Source organism: Abramis brama (genome assembly GCF_963993115.1).
Source record: "Abramis brama genome assembly, chromosome: 4".
Taxonomy (NCBI): Eukaryota; Metazoa; Chordata; class Actinopteri; order Cypriniformes; family Leuciscidae; genus Abramis; species Abramis brama.
Window position 1 is genome coordinate 43,673,591 of NC_139966.1, and position 17,343 is coordinate 43,690,933.

Here is a 17,343-nt window from a genome sequence, read left to right on the forward strand (position 1 = left end):
TCTTGGGGTTGGTTGTAGTTTGTGGATGTTTGTTGTAGTTTGCTGGTGTCTGTTGGTATTTGATGGAGTTTGTTGGTATTTGGTGGTGTTGTTGGGTCACTGTGAATTGGCCTTATTGGGTAAACATGCAGTGGTTGCCCGATATATTTCCGTTCCATTCTCCATTGTAATAGCTTTTTGTACTTTTTTAAAAAAAATTATAAAAAACTGAGGGGCAAGTCCAAATTATTTTCTGTAGTAACTGAGTATAAGCTGACATTGACAAAAAATAGTACATATAACCCAGAATATTCTTATAATTTAGAAAATAATTGACAAAATACCATAATTTAAAAAAATATGATGGCATAAAAACAGTAAAACAATGAGGTGGTTCACTTCTGTGTGTGTCCTACACTGGCTTTCAGAGTGTGTGTTAAAGGTAATGGTGCAAAGGCTCTGCATTAGAAGCTCAGTGTTCAGCCATGTCATTAGCATTGAAGACACAGGGTTCCTTCAGAGTCTTTTCCAGCTCTTGCTGAATGTTCATTCTTTGAATTTCTGCATGATTTAGTTTCTTTCCATAATCCCTTTTGCTTCCCGGCTGCATCGGCTATAAGTCGTACTTTATGCTGATGACTTTTTAAGTCAATGGTGGGAATACATTTATCTGACCAATTCCGTCCTAGTAGTTAGCCCATTGTTTTTAATGTATGAATCCAGCAGTTTTAATTTCAGTATATCTTTCTCTATTTTGTCTCTCTGAAGGCCACTTCTCACATGTGTCGGTCAGTGATGCAGAGCGAGGTAACCATGGTGACGACTCTACAGGCCTGACTCCTGACTGCTCGCCTCCTTCACCTGATACGGCCCTGAGGAATATTGAGAGAGTCATCCGCCCCCAGGTACACACACACACACAGGAACACACATCCACACAGAGTCTATTATGTTGCTCTGCTCTCAAGGTTAATGGTGCTCTTTTAGATAAAACGTAGTCTGGCTGTAACTATCGCGGCATCTGTGTGTGGGAGTCATACACACATGCACACACACACTCAAAGAGCAGTACTGTCTTACATCTACGCTTAGATACTGAGCATTCTTCATCTTAATTATATGGCTATTATAAATATGCACATGCCCGACGGGCGGATTCTCTTCATGCTTTGATATTCAATTGTCCCATGACGCCCTCATTTTCACTCCTTCAAACTTGAGGGTTTTTACTTGATTATCATCAGTTACAGTATAGTAATATCAAGCTTTAGTGTTTCCAAAAAGTGCCCGGACACTTAAAAAGGCACGCTTAAAAGTGGTATGAAAGTAGTTGCATTTATCAAACCAAGTTGCATTTAATAAACAAATAAAAAAAGAACAGAGGCACACTAAGCAAAATATTATAAAAATAATTATAAAAAATTATACAATTTATATTGTTTTTTATTAATTAATTATATTAATATGAATTATAATTAATATGAATTGTTTATTAATTATTTTAAATATACATGTAATCATAAATTACAAAAACAGATTGTAAAATAAGTTGAATAAAAAGGTTGTTTGAGTATGTTTTAAAAGAAAATACTATTTACATTTTTCTACTTCAAATATGTTTAATTCAATGTTGTACTTTCCTTTTGTTTGTAATTATTTTTGAAATTTACTAGAAATTTCTGAGGGAAAATTGTTTCAAAGTAATTTTATTTTTAGTGCATAAAAGGTATAATTCACCAATAATGATGTAAAAGTGCCACAATTCATGCTGACAAAAGAAATTATACAAATCATGAACAGCACAAATACCCTCCAAAAAAAGTAATGAATGTAATTTGCATGCTGTAATTGTCTATCTTGTGATTCTGGGCACTTGGTTGTTACAGAATACTATTCTATTGTTTCTATTCACTACGATCCAGACACCTGAAACAGCTCTTTAACCAAAATCTTTATGCTTTATGAGTGGATATATGCTTGTTAAAATGCTCTTCTCCATAATTTTATCTGCATATATGAATTACCACAGTCAGGATTGCTATAAAATCACAAACAGCTTTTTTTAAACTACAAATTTTTTAAACATTAAGTAACTACATGTACTGTACTTACTATAGGGTTACGATTAGAGTTTGGTTAGTTGCGTGTAAAAAAAAAAAAAGCTCTAGCATAATTTTTTTGCAGATGCCACTTGGTTTCATATTTTATACAGTATCTAATGTAATTGAAATTGTTTGTAACTGTGGTTTAGGTTTTCAAATTCTATTTGAGGCCACTTTATATGATGTTGTCTCTCTCCTGATAAGTCTCTTTCTCTCTCTCTGCTTGCGACTTATTATTCTCTTAGAAGAGTGTGAATGGGCTCTTTATTCGTCCCTGTCAGAGTGCTCAGTGCATCCTATCAGAGTCATGTTTGTCCTCTTTTCAGACGAACACAATCACTCGTTTATCTGCGCTGTCCTGACTTTGGGCCGTGCTGCTTGTGTGCTGAGTGCCCGCAGGAATAGAAAGGGACACAACTGTGCATGTTCTCCCCCACTGTCTCCAACAACAAACTCCACAATGGCCCAGTCATGCACATGACGTGTGCTGTGTGCTTTTTCTAAAGATTTATGTCATTTTTTTCCAGTCCAGTCCATCTTCAACTGCTGGTTAATAAGTCACATAACGTGACATTTTCTCCCTATTTTATGGCTTTTCTATTTTTCATTTCAGATTGAGTTCCGAAGCTACGCAGGCAAATGTGCCAAATGAGAACTGATTTTTCTCTAAATGTGGGTTTTAAAACTAGTAGCGCTTCCTTTTGCGATGTATCGCTTCAAAATGCTCCATGTGTTTACACCTGGTCACTTCACCTGTTTTTACTGATCAGATAGCTGTCTGATTTCTTAAAATGGTTCCATTTACACATGGCCACATAAATGTGTCTCCGCAAAACAATTGTAGAATAGGAATAGAATAGGAATGCGTCTCAAATCACCTCCTGAAGCAGTTTGAGCGATCGGATTTAAATCCATCTTGAAAGTTTTTCGGAGGGCATTTACACCTGGTCTTTTCATGATCAGATAGCTATTCGATCACAGAAAGCGACCAGGTGTAAACAGCCCCTAAATCAGGGTTCCTCAATAGGCGGCCCGCGGGCCACATCCGGCCCGTGAGAGGAAAATGTTTGGCCCGCGCTTATTTCAAGGTTGTCATGGTAACATCAGCGTAAGCACGTCACTGGCGTAAAAATTCAAACGCAGTATCTGACAGCATTCGCGCACATCGAAAATGGCAAGTGTTAAGAAAAGAAAAGTGGACACAGAAAATAGACGATTCAAATCTGAATGGACTGAACAATTTTGTTTTATTTTGCCTGACCACAACAACGCAAAGCCAACGTGTTTGTTATGCACGCAGACCGTGGCTGTCTGTAAGGCTGATAATATCAAACGCCATTTCAACTCATTGCACTGCAATTTTAACAGCAATTTTCCTGAACATTCTGAGAGTCGCAAACAGAAGGTAACACAATTGGTAGCAGCTTACAAGCAATCAGTTGATGTTATTCATAAAACCACGTCCATACAGGAGAATGCCACCGCAGCATCCTTACGTGTGGCTTGGAACCTGGCAAAGGCCAAAAAGCCGTTCACGGATGCCGAATTAATTAAAACCTGTGCAATTGACATGGTGGATGAAGTTTTAAATCACGATGAGAAAACGAAAAAAATGGTTGTGGAGCTATTACAGAAGGTGCCATTATCCGATTGCACGGCAACAAGAAGAGTAGAGGCACTGGCGGGTGAGTGTCTGTCCAATCTTTTATCCGACATAAAGAAAGCCGAAGTCATGTCACTTGCAATAGACTCGTCTTGCGACCGAACCGACATTGAACAGCTGTCAGTGTTCGTCAGATTTTTTGATGGGAAGGTTTTCCGCGAAGAGCTGCTTTGTTTGCTGCCAATACAGGGACGCACAACCGGAGAAATTATTTTTAACGAACTGAATCAATTCTTTGAAAAGAATGGATTAGATTTAAGCAAAGTTGTGTCAGTTGTCACTGACGGGGCTCCGTCAATGGTCGGACATCACAGAGGCCTGATAAGCAGGCTAGCTGCTGTCAATCCAAAACTCGTAGCATTTCACTGTATTATTCATAAATCGATGTTATGCGCCAAATTGTCTGGAAAAATAAAAGAGACAATGGATACTGTGATGAGGCTGGTAAACTTTATTCGCGCGAGTTCTGGTCTGCAACATCGCCTTTTCCGAGCCTTGCTGGAGGAAATGTCTGCAGAACGGCACGATCTATTGCTGCACAATGATGTCCGATGGTTGAGCAAGGGCCGTGTGCTGGAAAGAATGTGTGAACTTCAAAATGAACTTTGTTCATTTTTAAGCAGCCTTCAAAGCCAAAAGGCAGAGACATTTCTGAAGTTTTTGACCGACAACACAGAGATGGCATTCGTGCATTTTTTGTGCGATATCATGTCTCACCTAAATCAGCTTAATTTGCAATTGCAAGGCAAGAACCACACTATTGCTGACATGTACGAAGCGGTTGAAGCTTTTCGTTTAAAGCTGACCCTTTTTGAGCGGGATCTTCAAGGGAGAAAGCTGCACTTTCCGTATTTACAACAGCACTGCGAGAAACACCATGCGCAAGAGGACCCGTTAATGCGCGACTTTGTGATGAGACTGGCAGAGAATTTCAAAGAACGATTTCAGAGCTTTAACCTGTCAAGTGAACTCCTCCTCTTCCTAAGACAGCCATTTTCAGTCCCAGCAGATGGACAATGGACTGCTGAGGCCAAACGCCTGGTTTCATCCTTGGATGAAGCATCTTTGCAGCTGGAGATTTTGGAAATGTCAAAGTCTCACTTGATCAGAGAGCAACACAAGGAGGCTAGTGTGAGTGACTTTTGGACAAAAGTGGTTTCTCAAGCTAAATTCAAGAACTGCAGAATTATTGCAATGTTCCTTCTTTCAATGTTCCCATCCACTTACATCTGTGAGTCATCGTTTTCTATAATGAACAACATCAAGAACCAGGATAGAAACAGACTGTCCAGTGTGCATCTTGATCAGTGTCTCAGAATTGCTACAACAGAATATAGCCCTAACATCAGAGCTATTGCTTCAGCCTCTCGCTGTCACTTCTCTCATTGAATGGTGAGTACATGACAGTTAATACTTTTAGTTTGATCCAAGTAAGAACAATAAAATATTAATGCTGGTAGGTCTAATAATTGAATCTGCTTAGGGAAATTGATGAGAAGAGATCCAGTGTGGTGATGAGCAGGATCAGTCGACTCCCATGCAGACATGGAGATCCAGAGTTGTTGTTTGTTCATTTGTTTTTAATATCCACCATGCAAAGTTCTTTAGTTTTCTTTATCTGAATACAAAAATGCTCATAATTGCTTGAATAAAACAGACAAATGAGAAAAATAAAATAATAAATAAAATCTGAATAAAATCAGAATAATTATATTGTGATTTGTGACTCTTTTAACAAAACAACAACAACAATAATAGCAGAAGAGCAAACATTAAGGTCATAACATTTTGGTCGGTGGCCCTTGGCTTTGTATTGTCGGCAGAATTTGGCCCTTGGTAAAAAACAATTGAGGAACCCTGCCCTAAATCATCACACAGCACTCATGATCACTGAAGTGGACTGCCATCAGAGATGATGCGGGCTCCCGCACACTGATGGGACAATCAAGCTCCTCATTTGCTCGATGCACAAGCAGAGTGGAGTCTAGTCACGTCTGATAATCAAATGCTCTACGGCTCATCCAGGTGTGCCTCTACTTCCAGAGGGAGAGAGGAAGAGACTGATGTGGGATCATTTGCCTCTAGCTTCATTTAAATCAAAGCATAAGGCACCATTGATTAAGTGTCCATTTATAAGGAGGTGTAACCTAGAGGTAAATTACCTGGGCTGGTAACTGTAAGGTCGTAGGTCTTTGAGCTGTCATCAATCAAGATACTTAACCTCAAGCTTCTCCAGGGAGACCTTTTCCTTCATTTAAAATGTCGGTTAACCCCGCTTCTATCATGAATGAAGTGCCTCACGCAGTTTTGACCATTTTGCTTGTTTGCAATGTAAAGAGCTGGTTATTTGACTAAGCCAGCATTTTCTTTACTCTAGAAACACTGTATAAATGCTTATGTTTTATGTATTTGAGGAGTAGACAAGAGTGTCTTAGTCTAGCATTTGCTCTCGAATCATAGCCAATACTGTCTTAAATAGCCTATGGTGTAGCACTTCATTTTTAATAACATGAGATTTTGGCCAAATGACAGAAAAAACTGAGCGCCCACATAGCTACAGTAAACTTAGCAGTAAAGTACAGTAAATTTGAAGAAAACGTAACGCGATGCACCTCAGATGCGGCCGTTCTGATGACGGACAAAACACGTATGTACAAACGTTAACCTCGTAAAATGTTAATAATCGAATGACACATGCAAGTGTCTGACCATATATAAAGCCGCAATGTCAACTTTGACAATGTGTTTTTGGAGATACAAGTTTTCCGCCTGGCAGCGACGATATATAAGCTTTGTTCCAAAACCCATTGAACTGCATACCTAGACAGCATTTTTAGACAGCATAAGCTCGCAGTCGTAAGACAAATACATTCTATTCTATTCTATTCTATTCTATTCTACAAATATAAGCTATATTCCAAAACTGAGTGAGCAGCCTACCTACTAGTGACAGCATAATTAATTATGATATCTTATTTTGGTCAAAATCTAAAGCACACACTTTCAAGAAATCTTTGTGATGAAGACATTCCCAGAAAGCAGTACAACAAGCTAAGTGAAAAAACAAAACAAAAAAACATCCAAGATTTAATCCATTTAATCAGAAACTAAAACGTTTCACTCAATATTAGTGTGCGCCGTCATGTATATTTGTCTTGTTAGCTTAGCAACATGCTAATTTCAAACTGTTTTGGAATCAGTTGATTCCAGTAGAGTTTAACATTACAATGTTGCTAAGCTAACAAGACAGTTCCCTTTTAAACATTAAAATACAAAGAATTTTGGGTGCTAATCACTTCTGACATTCCTATTGAACAGCAGGAAGTTCACTAGAGTAGGTCTTGAAACAGACCTGTATTATTTTAAAACTGCTTTTTTGGACATTGTAACAATTGTGTTTTACCTAATTTAATTTCTTGTTTAACAAGGCTTTCCGGTAAAGAATTGATTCTTGATCTGAATCAGCCTGGCAGAGGACAATGCATAATTAAATTTGGTAAAAAAAAATGTAATTAACCTTTGTAGAAAAGCAGAATGACAGGGAAATGTGTTCTTTTGTGTGCATGAATGTGGACAGTAGGAGCTCTTGAACTGTAGTGGGGACAGAAAATCCTCTTGATGCTTTGTCAGCTATATTTACATGCGCACACACACACACACGCACGCACACACATGCACATAAACACAACCACTGTTATACTGCTGAGCTAACGACTGCATTTCTGTAGTCAAGTGTGTGCTTTCTCATTTAGGTTTCCTGGAAAAGAGTATGAATATTTTTAAATACTGAGGTTAAAGAGCACAAAATACAAAACTGTCATAAGACTATTCTGTCAGCTTCAATGTAAATGTATTGACCTTTGGCAAAACTGCTTTGAATAACTGTGCAAATACCTCGGATATTCAGATCAACCAAACAGAAAAACAACCTGGTGAGTGTTTCCCTCAGAGGTTTAGTGTGTAAACGGCCACAGGAAGTCGCTTTCCTTTATCTTGCACATCCGTTTTTAACAAGTCTAAAGGCACAGATCTTCAGGTGCTTTAGTTTGTGTGTGTGTGGCATACAGTTTATCTGTGTTGAAGCCCAACTGTGATTAATTTAGCTGTAAGTGGTTCTGATAATCTTGCTGCCCTTTCTGACAGTGCAAGATCCTGGTGAACGTTTGATAACAGAACCTTCATTGTGTTCCTCTTTACTGACAGAGATAAATAAAATAAAAAGCACACATACACACACACACACACAAAATATACAGCACTAGCCAGTTTTAACATGTTTACCATGATTCTGAAAAGTGTTGAATATGCTAATAAATATTTATATGTAGTAGACAAATTATATATATTATATATATATATATATATATATATATATATATATATATATATATATATATATATGTATATAAATATATATAAAATACTTGTTTGTGAATGTGTGTGCACGTGTTTGTGCGTGCATAGGCCTACTGTATGTAAACAAGATATATTCAGCAGTGGGTGTGTAAATTTATGAGGACAACAGGATTTAGTTGAAGAGAAACGATGCACTCAGTTTTGCAAGTTCAAGTTTCTGAGCTAAAAGTAGTTTTGGTTACGTTTGAAATATAATTTTCAAAGACTTACAACTGACAGGGTTTGTGTTGTTACATAGCTTTTGTCTATTTTAATGACAGACATTACTGCAAGAAACACATGCAGTGGGAAGACATCAGTCTTTTAGAAGACAGAATATCAGCCTCTGATGAGAGAGAGATACTCAAAGCTGTCAAAATGCCTCTTGATGTGAAGTGCAGCTATTGGACTGAATTCACACATTACAGAGAACTCTCACAGCCACCGACCTGCTAGTTTTCCCTCACAACTGTTGTGAAATTAAAATTCAAAATTTAAATTTGATGGCGGTGCATTAGAGGATCTGTGAACACAACCAAGTTGCTGCCACTGGAGTGGTTGGTTGGAAAGGGTCATGACATTATGATGTATCTTTTCTGATTTTTATTGACCTTTGAAGTGTGTGTGGGGGTGTAGTGAGACACAAGGAGTTTAAATTAAGAAGTGTTTAATTGGCAGTGTGATCAAATGTGTGTGTTTGCACTGTGAGTAAACTAAAAGTCAGTGTAGCCCACACACACTCATCAGTGACCTTGTGCTATGTGTCTTGTGTTGAAATGTTCCTGTGGGCTCTCGAAGCCCTGTGCTCATAACATATTCTACATTTTTTCTTTAATAGCAACACAGGAATAAAAGATAATTTCATGCGCTCAGCTGGATGTTGAAAACCACTCTGGTGATTAAACTGTAACACTGATGAAATGGTGACAAGCTAAATGATGCAGATTGCATATTTCATGCCCATAGCCCCTTGAGTTTTGAGTTTTTCATGCTAATGATGCTAATATCATGGAGGTCTTCGTATATGATACAAATAAACACAGCATGCGATCTACAGGATTTAAGTTAAATATAGCCTAAATATAAAGTTATGAAACTTAATTTTCCCCCTAACCAAAATCGATTTGCTCTGGAACAAGTAAGACCAAAGATCGCCTGTTTGATATACCCCAAATGAATCATATATAATGTTAAACCACTATCTACATCAGAGCCAGTGGAAAATTCCCGAAAGACTGTCCGAGATGACGCTGTTCTCTGCGGGTACATGAGCGCTGAGCGGCCGCTGGATGGCCTGGCCTCTAAACAAACTGTAAAATAGGCGCTATGTTTATATATGGTCACATATTTGAGGTCTAAATAGCTACATTCTTGCCTAAAAAACTTGACAGTTGCCGTAAGCAGAGTGATGCAAACGGTGAAACGGTTCCAGTGTTGATACTGGGGGAATATCGCATGGCCAATCAGATTAGAGAACCAGAACGATCTGTTGTGTGTGTATATACATATATAGGTTTTGGTAATGAGGTTAATGAGATAAATGATGATGTAAATGTCATTTTTGTTGAACTATTCCTTTAATTTGTCATGATTTCTTCTGGTGTTTAAGGATCATTTGAGGTTAAAAGGTGTTGTAAAACTTTGCAGTCTGTTTGATTTCTGCTTTGAGGCGTCTCAATTTGTAATGAATAGCAGCCCCTCCCCCTTTGCTGAGTGTGTTCCTGTTGTCTTTTTTTAGCAACAGGAACTCTATATTTGGTAATGTTGTTGTTATTGCGGTGCTCCGTGTTCTTGCAGCTTTGCCTCCGTTGTCATGGAGACGGTAGTTGTATTGAAATGAGTGAAAGTGTGTGTGAGGTGGAGGACGAACAAGAGGAATGTTGATAGAAGTGTTGCTCTATATGCATCAAGGTTGCTCAATCTGTATCTTTATCTGGATGAATAAACTGCTTGCGGCACTCAGTATTATAAACCAGCCTTGAAAACAGGCTACAGTCTTGTGTGAATCATTGGGGCACTTTCAAATTCACATCCACACCCTCTGTGGATCAGCTAGTGTGCAAAGGCAGAATGTGAAAATAAAAAAGAATCAGCACAGCAGTTCTTTAACGACAGTGTAAATTGACATTATCACGATAAAAGCAAAAGCTTGTGATTAAATCACATGATCACAGTACAAGGCGTATACAGGGTTATGATATCATGAAATATTTTTTAGCTTTGCAAACTTTGTTTTGGTCATATTTCAGGCCAAAGATATGACAATTAAACGCATTTTCTAAATTCCACATTCTCATTACTGCAAAAAACAAACAAACAAAGCAATTTTTTAAATTATTGCAGCACCTCAAGCTTTTTGACTCAAAGGCCCATTGTTGTCCAATATTTCTGGTATAATAATGACATCATCACTGCTTGTTTTTACATGTAAATGTTTTTTTTTTTTCTGTTGTTGTTAACAGATGCTAGGAGCTTGATACTGTTGACACTGTACATTTAATTAAATTAATTAATCACGATACATTTTTTGATTCCAGAAGATTCAAGATTCTGATTCTCTATGTTCTTCAATAAAAATAAAAAAAACTTGAGGGGGGAAAATATATATATATATATATATATATATATATATATATATATATATATATATATATATATATATATATATATATATATATATGTATATATATATATATATATATGTATATATATATATATATATATGTATATGTATATATATAATTTCAGTTTACATCTTGATGTTTTTAGCATTTTATTAAGCTACATTTTCTTCAACATAATTAAATAATTCTAAGTCCCCCTTTTATGTTTACTGAATGCCTCTGGTTGAGAACCAATGAGTTTTATGAAACAAGTTCATAAAACTCAAAACAATGAAACAATTCATATTACTTAAAATGTGTCAGTTTTGTGAACTCAAAAGAAAAAGGACGTTCTAAATACTCATAAGTTAATTCGATGTAACTAATTTACCCTACTCAAACCAATTAATTATTTTGAGCATTAGGGTTTACAATGTAATATATATTTGTAATCCACTCCCCCCCCCCCCCCCCCCCCACATTATGAGAATGAATTAGAGTTTTTCCACATTATAGTAATGAGAATTTGACTCAAACACGTTCTTGACAAGTGTCAAGAGATGCACCCAGAGATCCTTCTGCAGATGGTAGATCAACACCGTGTCACTCAACGTATTTCCCAAACCAGATGAGCATATAAAATCAATGCTGAATGTTTCTCCGTAATTATAAATTCTCGCTCCGAGATTTGAGCTGAATGTGATCTGCATACGCATTGACAGTACTGCATTCCTAAATGTGCTGAATGCCCCACTGGGAGGTGAAACAGTCGCGTTAGTAGCATTTATTGCCCCACGATCCAAAAAGCCCACTGAATAATTATCATAATTACCATCCATAAATTAGCGTACAATTTCTCACTCTGTACTCATTCGCCGAATAATGCCCTGCGTAATGAAGGTAGTGTTAGTTAGCTAACGTGCAGCCACACATGCACGTGTGTGCAAGTCTACCATGTGTGCTGCTTTATCCCCACCTTGGAGAGATTCTGTCAAAGTGTGTGTGTGTGTATGTGTGAGACTGCTATAGAACATTATTAGAGGAGACAGTGGGTGTGTTTGATGAACAGGCATGTTTTGTTTTTTAATTTAACTACAGTCAGCCATGACAGACTCATTAGGAGTTCATGGTGAGAGACAGCAAGTCTGTGTGTGAGTAACAGGTTCATTAGCAGCACTTCCTGACACAAGGTGTGTTTGACAACAAAATTAAAATTGCCTGAATTTGCAGATTCGTGCTAAACTGGTAGCTGTGCATAGTCAAATACGCACATTTGCTCAACTATCTTTATCACCTCTTTTCCAACAGAAAATGGTAATTGAGTGCTGCAGGATTTTTAAAAATTCATTCAGGTGGTATTGAAAAGCATTAATAGTGAGCAGTGTTTCTCAATTAAATAAAGTATACATGAAATAAAAAAATGCACTCAAATATCTGCTTGGTATAATGATAATAATAATCACTTTGCATGAAATGAGCAAATAAAAATACAGAGGATTCAAACGGATGCAAATGCAAAACAAAATTGCAAAGAAGAACTTAAGTACCATAGTATGTAAAGAAAAATATCCATTTGTATATAAAAGAGACAAATAATTATTTCTCCCACTGAAAAGATCTGTTGGCCTTTTCTTTTTTTTTCTTTTTTTATCGAATATTTAACCACCCCGAGAGGAAAGAATAAGGATCAGTTTTCCAACACTGAGCTAGTCTAGACACAAGAACATCTTTAAGAATTATATTGCGAACAGGTCGTAGAAACGTGGTGAGATCTACTTTGGTCGGAGGCCATTAGAGGTAAGCTGCAGTCATGTTGTACATTATTAAACAATGACACAAGAAAGAAAATTGATTTAAGGCTGGTTGAAGCACGTACAGTAAAAAAACTTTTTCTTTTTTTTTTAATTAAATATAACCACAGTTCACCCTCTCTTTACTTCAATCTTGTTTGCTCAATGATTTTTAGCACTATTTTCAAGTGGAGCCAGTTTTCTGCCAAGTGTGTGTGAAATTAAATCACTTAAATCAGAGAGATTTTTCTCATGCATAATAATTAATTTGCCATTTTGGACACCTGTGATGCAACTGAAAGCAAAGACGATGATGTAAGGCTTCCTGTGGTTATACAACTGCTTGACTCTGCACATAGTCATCTCCTTTTGCCATTTTCTCTCCTATCTCACTCTGTCTCTCCCTCTCGCTGAGCAATATGTATCGCACATCTATTCCACCTCCTACTTACAGGCTTACTTCTCTACTGTAGACAAACTCTATTGCGTAGTGCATTTGATTTTTGTCGGGATGTGTTTGCAGAAATCGTTAGTGAAAGCAAGCATCAGAATTTCATACAAATCAACCATGCAGGACATCTAGCAAATGCACAGCAACATGTTAACAGCCAGACAGAACACCTCAGCAACTGTGTAGCAACACCCTGACAACAGTCCACAACATTTGTTTTGCATGTGCACCATTAAAATTTTCTTTTTCTTACAACGATTGGAGTCATTTATGGAAATATAAAAGACTGTTGCGACTTTCTAACAATTGTGATCATTTCTCGTATTTAATTTATATCTCACAATTTGACCTTATATTTGGCGTTTTCCCATAATTATAACTTCTTACTATTGTGACTATTTCTATTGCGACTATATATCTTACAATTGCAAATTTCTCACACTTGTAACTATTTCTCTTAATTGCGACTTTCTGACAATTGCAACTATTTCTCATAATTTCAACTTTCTCACAATTACAAGTTTTTCTCGTAATTAATTTTTCTTTTTATTTAGCAATTTCCCATAACTATGACTTAATATCTTGCTATTGCAACTATTTCTATTGTGACTATATATCTTACAATTGCTACTTACACTCACACTTACAACTTTTTTCGTAATTGCGACTTTCTCACAATTGCAGCTATTTCTCGTAATTGCTATTTTCTCACAATTGCAACTATTTGATGTAATTGCTACTGTACTTTCTGACAATTGCAGCTATTTCTCGTAATTGTGACATTCTCACAATTGCAACTGTTTCTCGTAATTGCACCTTTCTCACAATTGCAGCTATTTCTCATAATGAATGTATCTCACAGTTTGACTTTATTTAGCATTTTCACATAATTATGACTAATTATGACTTATCTCGCAATTGCGACTTTATTTCTATTGTGACTATTGTATATGCCTCACATTTGTGACTTTCTCACAATTGCTACTTTTTTCGTAATTACAAATTTCTCACAACTACTACTTTTTTCAATATATTTTACTATATTTATCAGTTTTGACTTTATTTCTCATTTGCCACTTTATATCTTGTAATTGCAGTTTTATATCTCAAAATCTGATATTATATCTCACAATGTGAATATATATAGTCACATATCTTGCAATTGTGACTCTTTCTCATAATTGCACCCTTATGTGCGACTTTATATCTAACGATGTGAATTTATTTATTTTAAACTTCTTTTTGTTTTGTACCTTTTAAAAATAAAATGTGCTTCCATTTTATTTTTGCTCAAAAACAAGCTTGATTAAAAATTCTGGCGAATCATGAACATGAGCATTGCTCAGTGAAACATGTCCAAACTCAGTCTGCTGCTCTTAATTATTTGAAGTTGAATTATAAACCACACATTTATGCATTGTCGCTCATATTCACAGTCCAGAAGTTTGATACCACTCTCTTCTAGATGACTCCAGCAGCCAGTAATTGGCTACGATTGCTTTGGAGATCGTATCATCTTGGCTAATATAAAATAGACTTTTTAAGTGACTAATGCTAACATTTCACTCTTTCTTGTCATAGCCAAAGCAACGGACCTCGCTGTCCTCCTCCCAGGACGTCCAGAAACCCCTACAGAACCACAGCTGTGAGCCCTCGGAGGTCAGCTCATCTCTTGGCTACGCCAGCTTCAGCACCAGCCCCCCCGCCAGCCCCCCCATCAGCCCTGCCAACTGCTCGACCGGATCCGCCGAAGACTACGGCCTCACTGGTACGACTCTTCTCATCCTGTTGGTCTAGAGGACAAAGATTTCTCTTAAAATCCCTTAAGACAAATAAGAAAGACACAATTTGAGAAAACTGCTGACATGCAGTAAGAATATAGCGTTATGAAAGTGTCTTGAGTAAACAAATAATAGTAGCTTTGGGACAGGTTCGCTTTCTGTTCACAGGGGAGGTGTTTCTATGGGCATTTCAGCCAATGATATCACCGGCTGGATAACCCAGTCGACCCCCCTCGCGTCTCTCATACAGACATGTTCATTTCAGCAGGAAGCCTCTCTCTTGATTTGCTTGTGCCAGCAATGGAGTGATTCCCGCTGCTTTGAGCAGCACTACTGTAAAAGTGTGACTGAATTACTCATCAAACCACATTTTAACGGCATGAACAGCATTTTAAAGTGCCGCTCAGCTACTCGGCACGGTATGAAAGCAGCAGCCAGCATCAGAGCATGTGGGAATGTCCTCAGTTTGAATTGTTTGTAAAAATACTGCATTCAGAGAGCGACACAGGGAGGTTCTACACAAGGCCCTCTGCAAACGCACCATCTCAGCAAACGTCAGTGTTTTGGTACGTGCGGTTTTGCTGTCATTTCCTCAGCATCCACCTACGGCACTGCTGGTCGAGTGGGCAGTTGATGCTGTTTCCATGGCGATGTCATCCTGGTGCTGAGGTGGGGTAGTCATGGTGACGCTGGTGTACTTTGCAGTCCGTTGGATTTCACTAATGCTTCGCACATGCTTGTCTGGCACCCTGATCCCCTGACGCATGTGTTCAGAGAAATAGGGGGAAAGTAGGGAGGTGGGAGAGAGAGAATCTAATTATAAGAGTTAGTGCTTATTCACTTTTGCCAAGTTTGCTCTTTTAGTTTAGATACGGTAACAGGGGCGATGTTGCAATAGCTACCTTTGTTAAGTGCATTTTTTACTTTCCTCCTGCAGTCAGGTAGCATCCAAAATTAACACACCACTTGTTAGAAATAACTGTGTTTGGTGAGCAAATAAAACAGTTATTTGTGAGTTGTCCAGTAAAAATATACTTTTGACAATCAAGGATTTTTTTTATTAGCATTTTTAATTTTTCCACCAGATGTGAAATAACTCTCATTAATTTTTGACGTTTTTGCGGCAGGTACGGTTTCACATAAAGATAGAGTCTAACTCACTCACTCAGGAGAATTAGTTGTGATATTATGATAATTCAAGTATTGCAGTTATAAATACAGTATATATTATTTTCAATGATAATGTAATTATTTCCCAAATTTTATAAATAAATGTACTTTATTATTGTACTTTTTTTTAGAGAGGTAGATAGATAGATGTTACAATTACTATTATATTATATTATATTATATTATATTATATTATATTATATTATATTATATTATATTATTTTATATTATATTATATTATATTATATTATATTATATTATATTATATTATATTATATTATATTATATTATATTATATTATAAAAAAATATTACTAAATATTGTCCAGTATTTTTTATGGCTGATAAGAAACTATTTAATATATATATATGAAATAGTTTCTTAACAGCCATAAAAAGTACACACACACACACACTTGCTTGTAGTTGTCCATCGAATCCGATGATGACGTCCACTTCCGTCTTTTAATGGTGAGTTTTCTGATGGCTGAATAATCCTATTCTGGATCCACATATTCTATTGCAGGTCGGACATATATACATGGTATTGGTGTTACTGGTATTTATGGGAGTGTTTCTCCTGAGCCGCCTTTGTTGTCTCCTGACTGTCCTTTCCTCCTCTAGTGCTTAGGTCCCATCTAGACATAGCTGCCTTCAGCTGTTGCGGTCAGCAGCCATGTTCTCCAGGTCCCCAGGTTTTATTTTTGCACTTCTTTAGCACTGTCTTCAATTGGTCTTTGAAGCGTTTCTTCTGTCCTCCAGCAGAGCGCTGGCCTTGTTGTAGCTGGCCATATAGCACTCTGCGGGGCAGACGGTTGTAGGGCATCCTTATGACATGCCCCAACCAGCGCAGTTGGTGCTGGGTGATTGTGGCCTCAATACTCTTGCAACCTGCTCTTCTGACAATCTCAGTGTGGGGCACTCTGTCATGCCAAGTGATTCCCAGGATGCGCTGGAGACAACAGATGTGGAAGGGTTCCAGGGACTTGATGTGGCGGCTGTAAGTAACCCAGGCTTCACAGCTGTAGAGGAGGGTGGTGATGCAGACCGCTTGGTAGACACAGATTTTTGTGTTGAGTTGAAGGTTCTTATTCTGAAAAACCCGCCGCCGGAGTCTTCCAAACGCAGCTGATGCTTGTTTGATTCTGCTCTGGACCTCATTGTCAATGCTATTGTCTTCAGAGATAATGCTCCCCAGGTATTTGAATGCACACACACACACACACACACACACACACACACACACACACACACACATATCATATATATATATATATATATACATGTATATAATGTATAAGGTAATACATAATATGTTTCTTTTATAATGTAATTATCTTATTTTTTTACATATAAACTTTTTTACATTTTTTAAAAATATATGTTTACATATTAATTATATTATATTAT

At 37.2% G+C, this 17,343-nt stretch overlaps 1 protein-coding gene across 8 annotated transcripts in view; it reads left to right on the top strand.

Moving 5' to 3' along the window:
- Positions 1-17,343, top strand: part of anks1b (ankyrin repeat and sterile alpha motif domain containing 1B) — a 165,011-nt gene that overhangs the window by 82,697 nt on the left and 64,971 nt on the right. For all 8 annotated transcript variants that reach the window (XM_084111782.1, XM_084111787.1, XM_084111788.1 and 5 more), the window contains 2 exons: positions 748-884; positions 14,565-14,751. In XM_084111782.1, the coding sequence (XP_083967908.1) occupies positions 748-884; positions 14,565-14,751 (324 nt within the window). The remainder of the gene's footprint in view (positions 1-747; positions 885-14,564; positions 14,752-17,343) is intronic.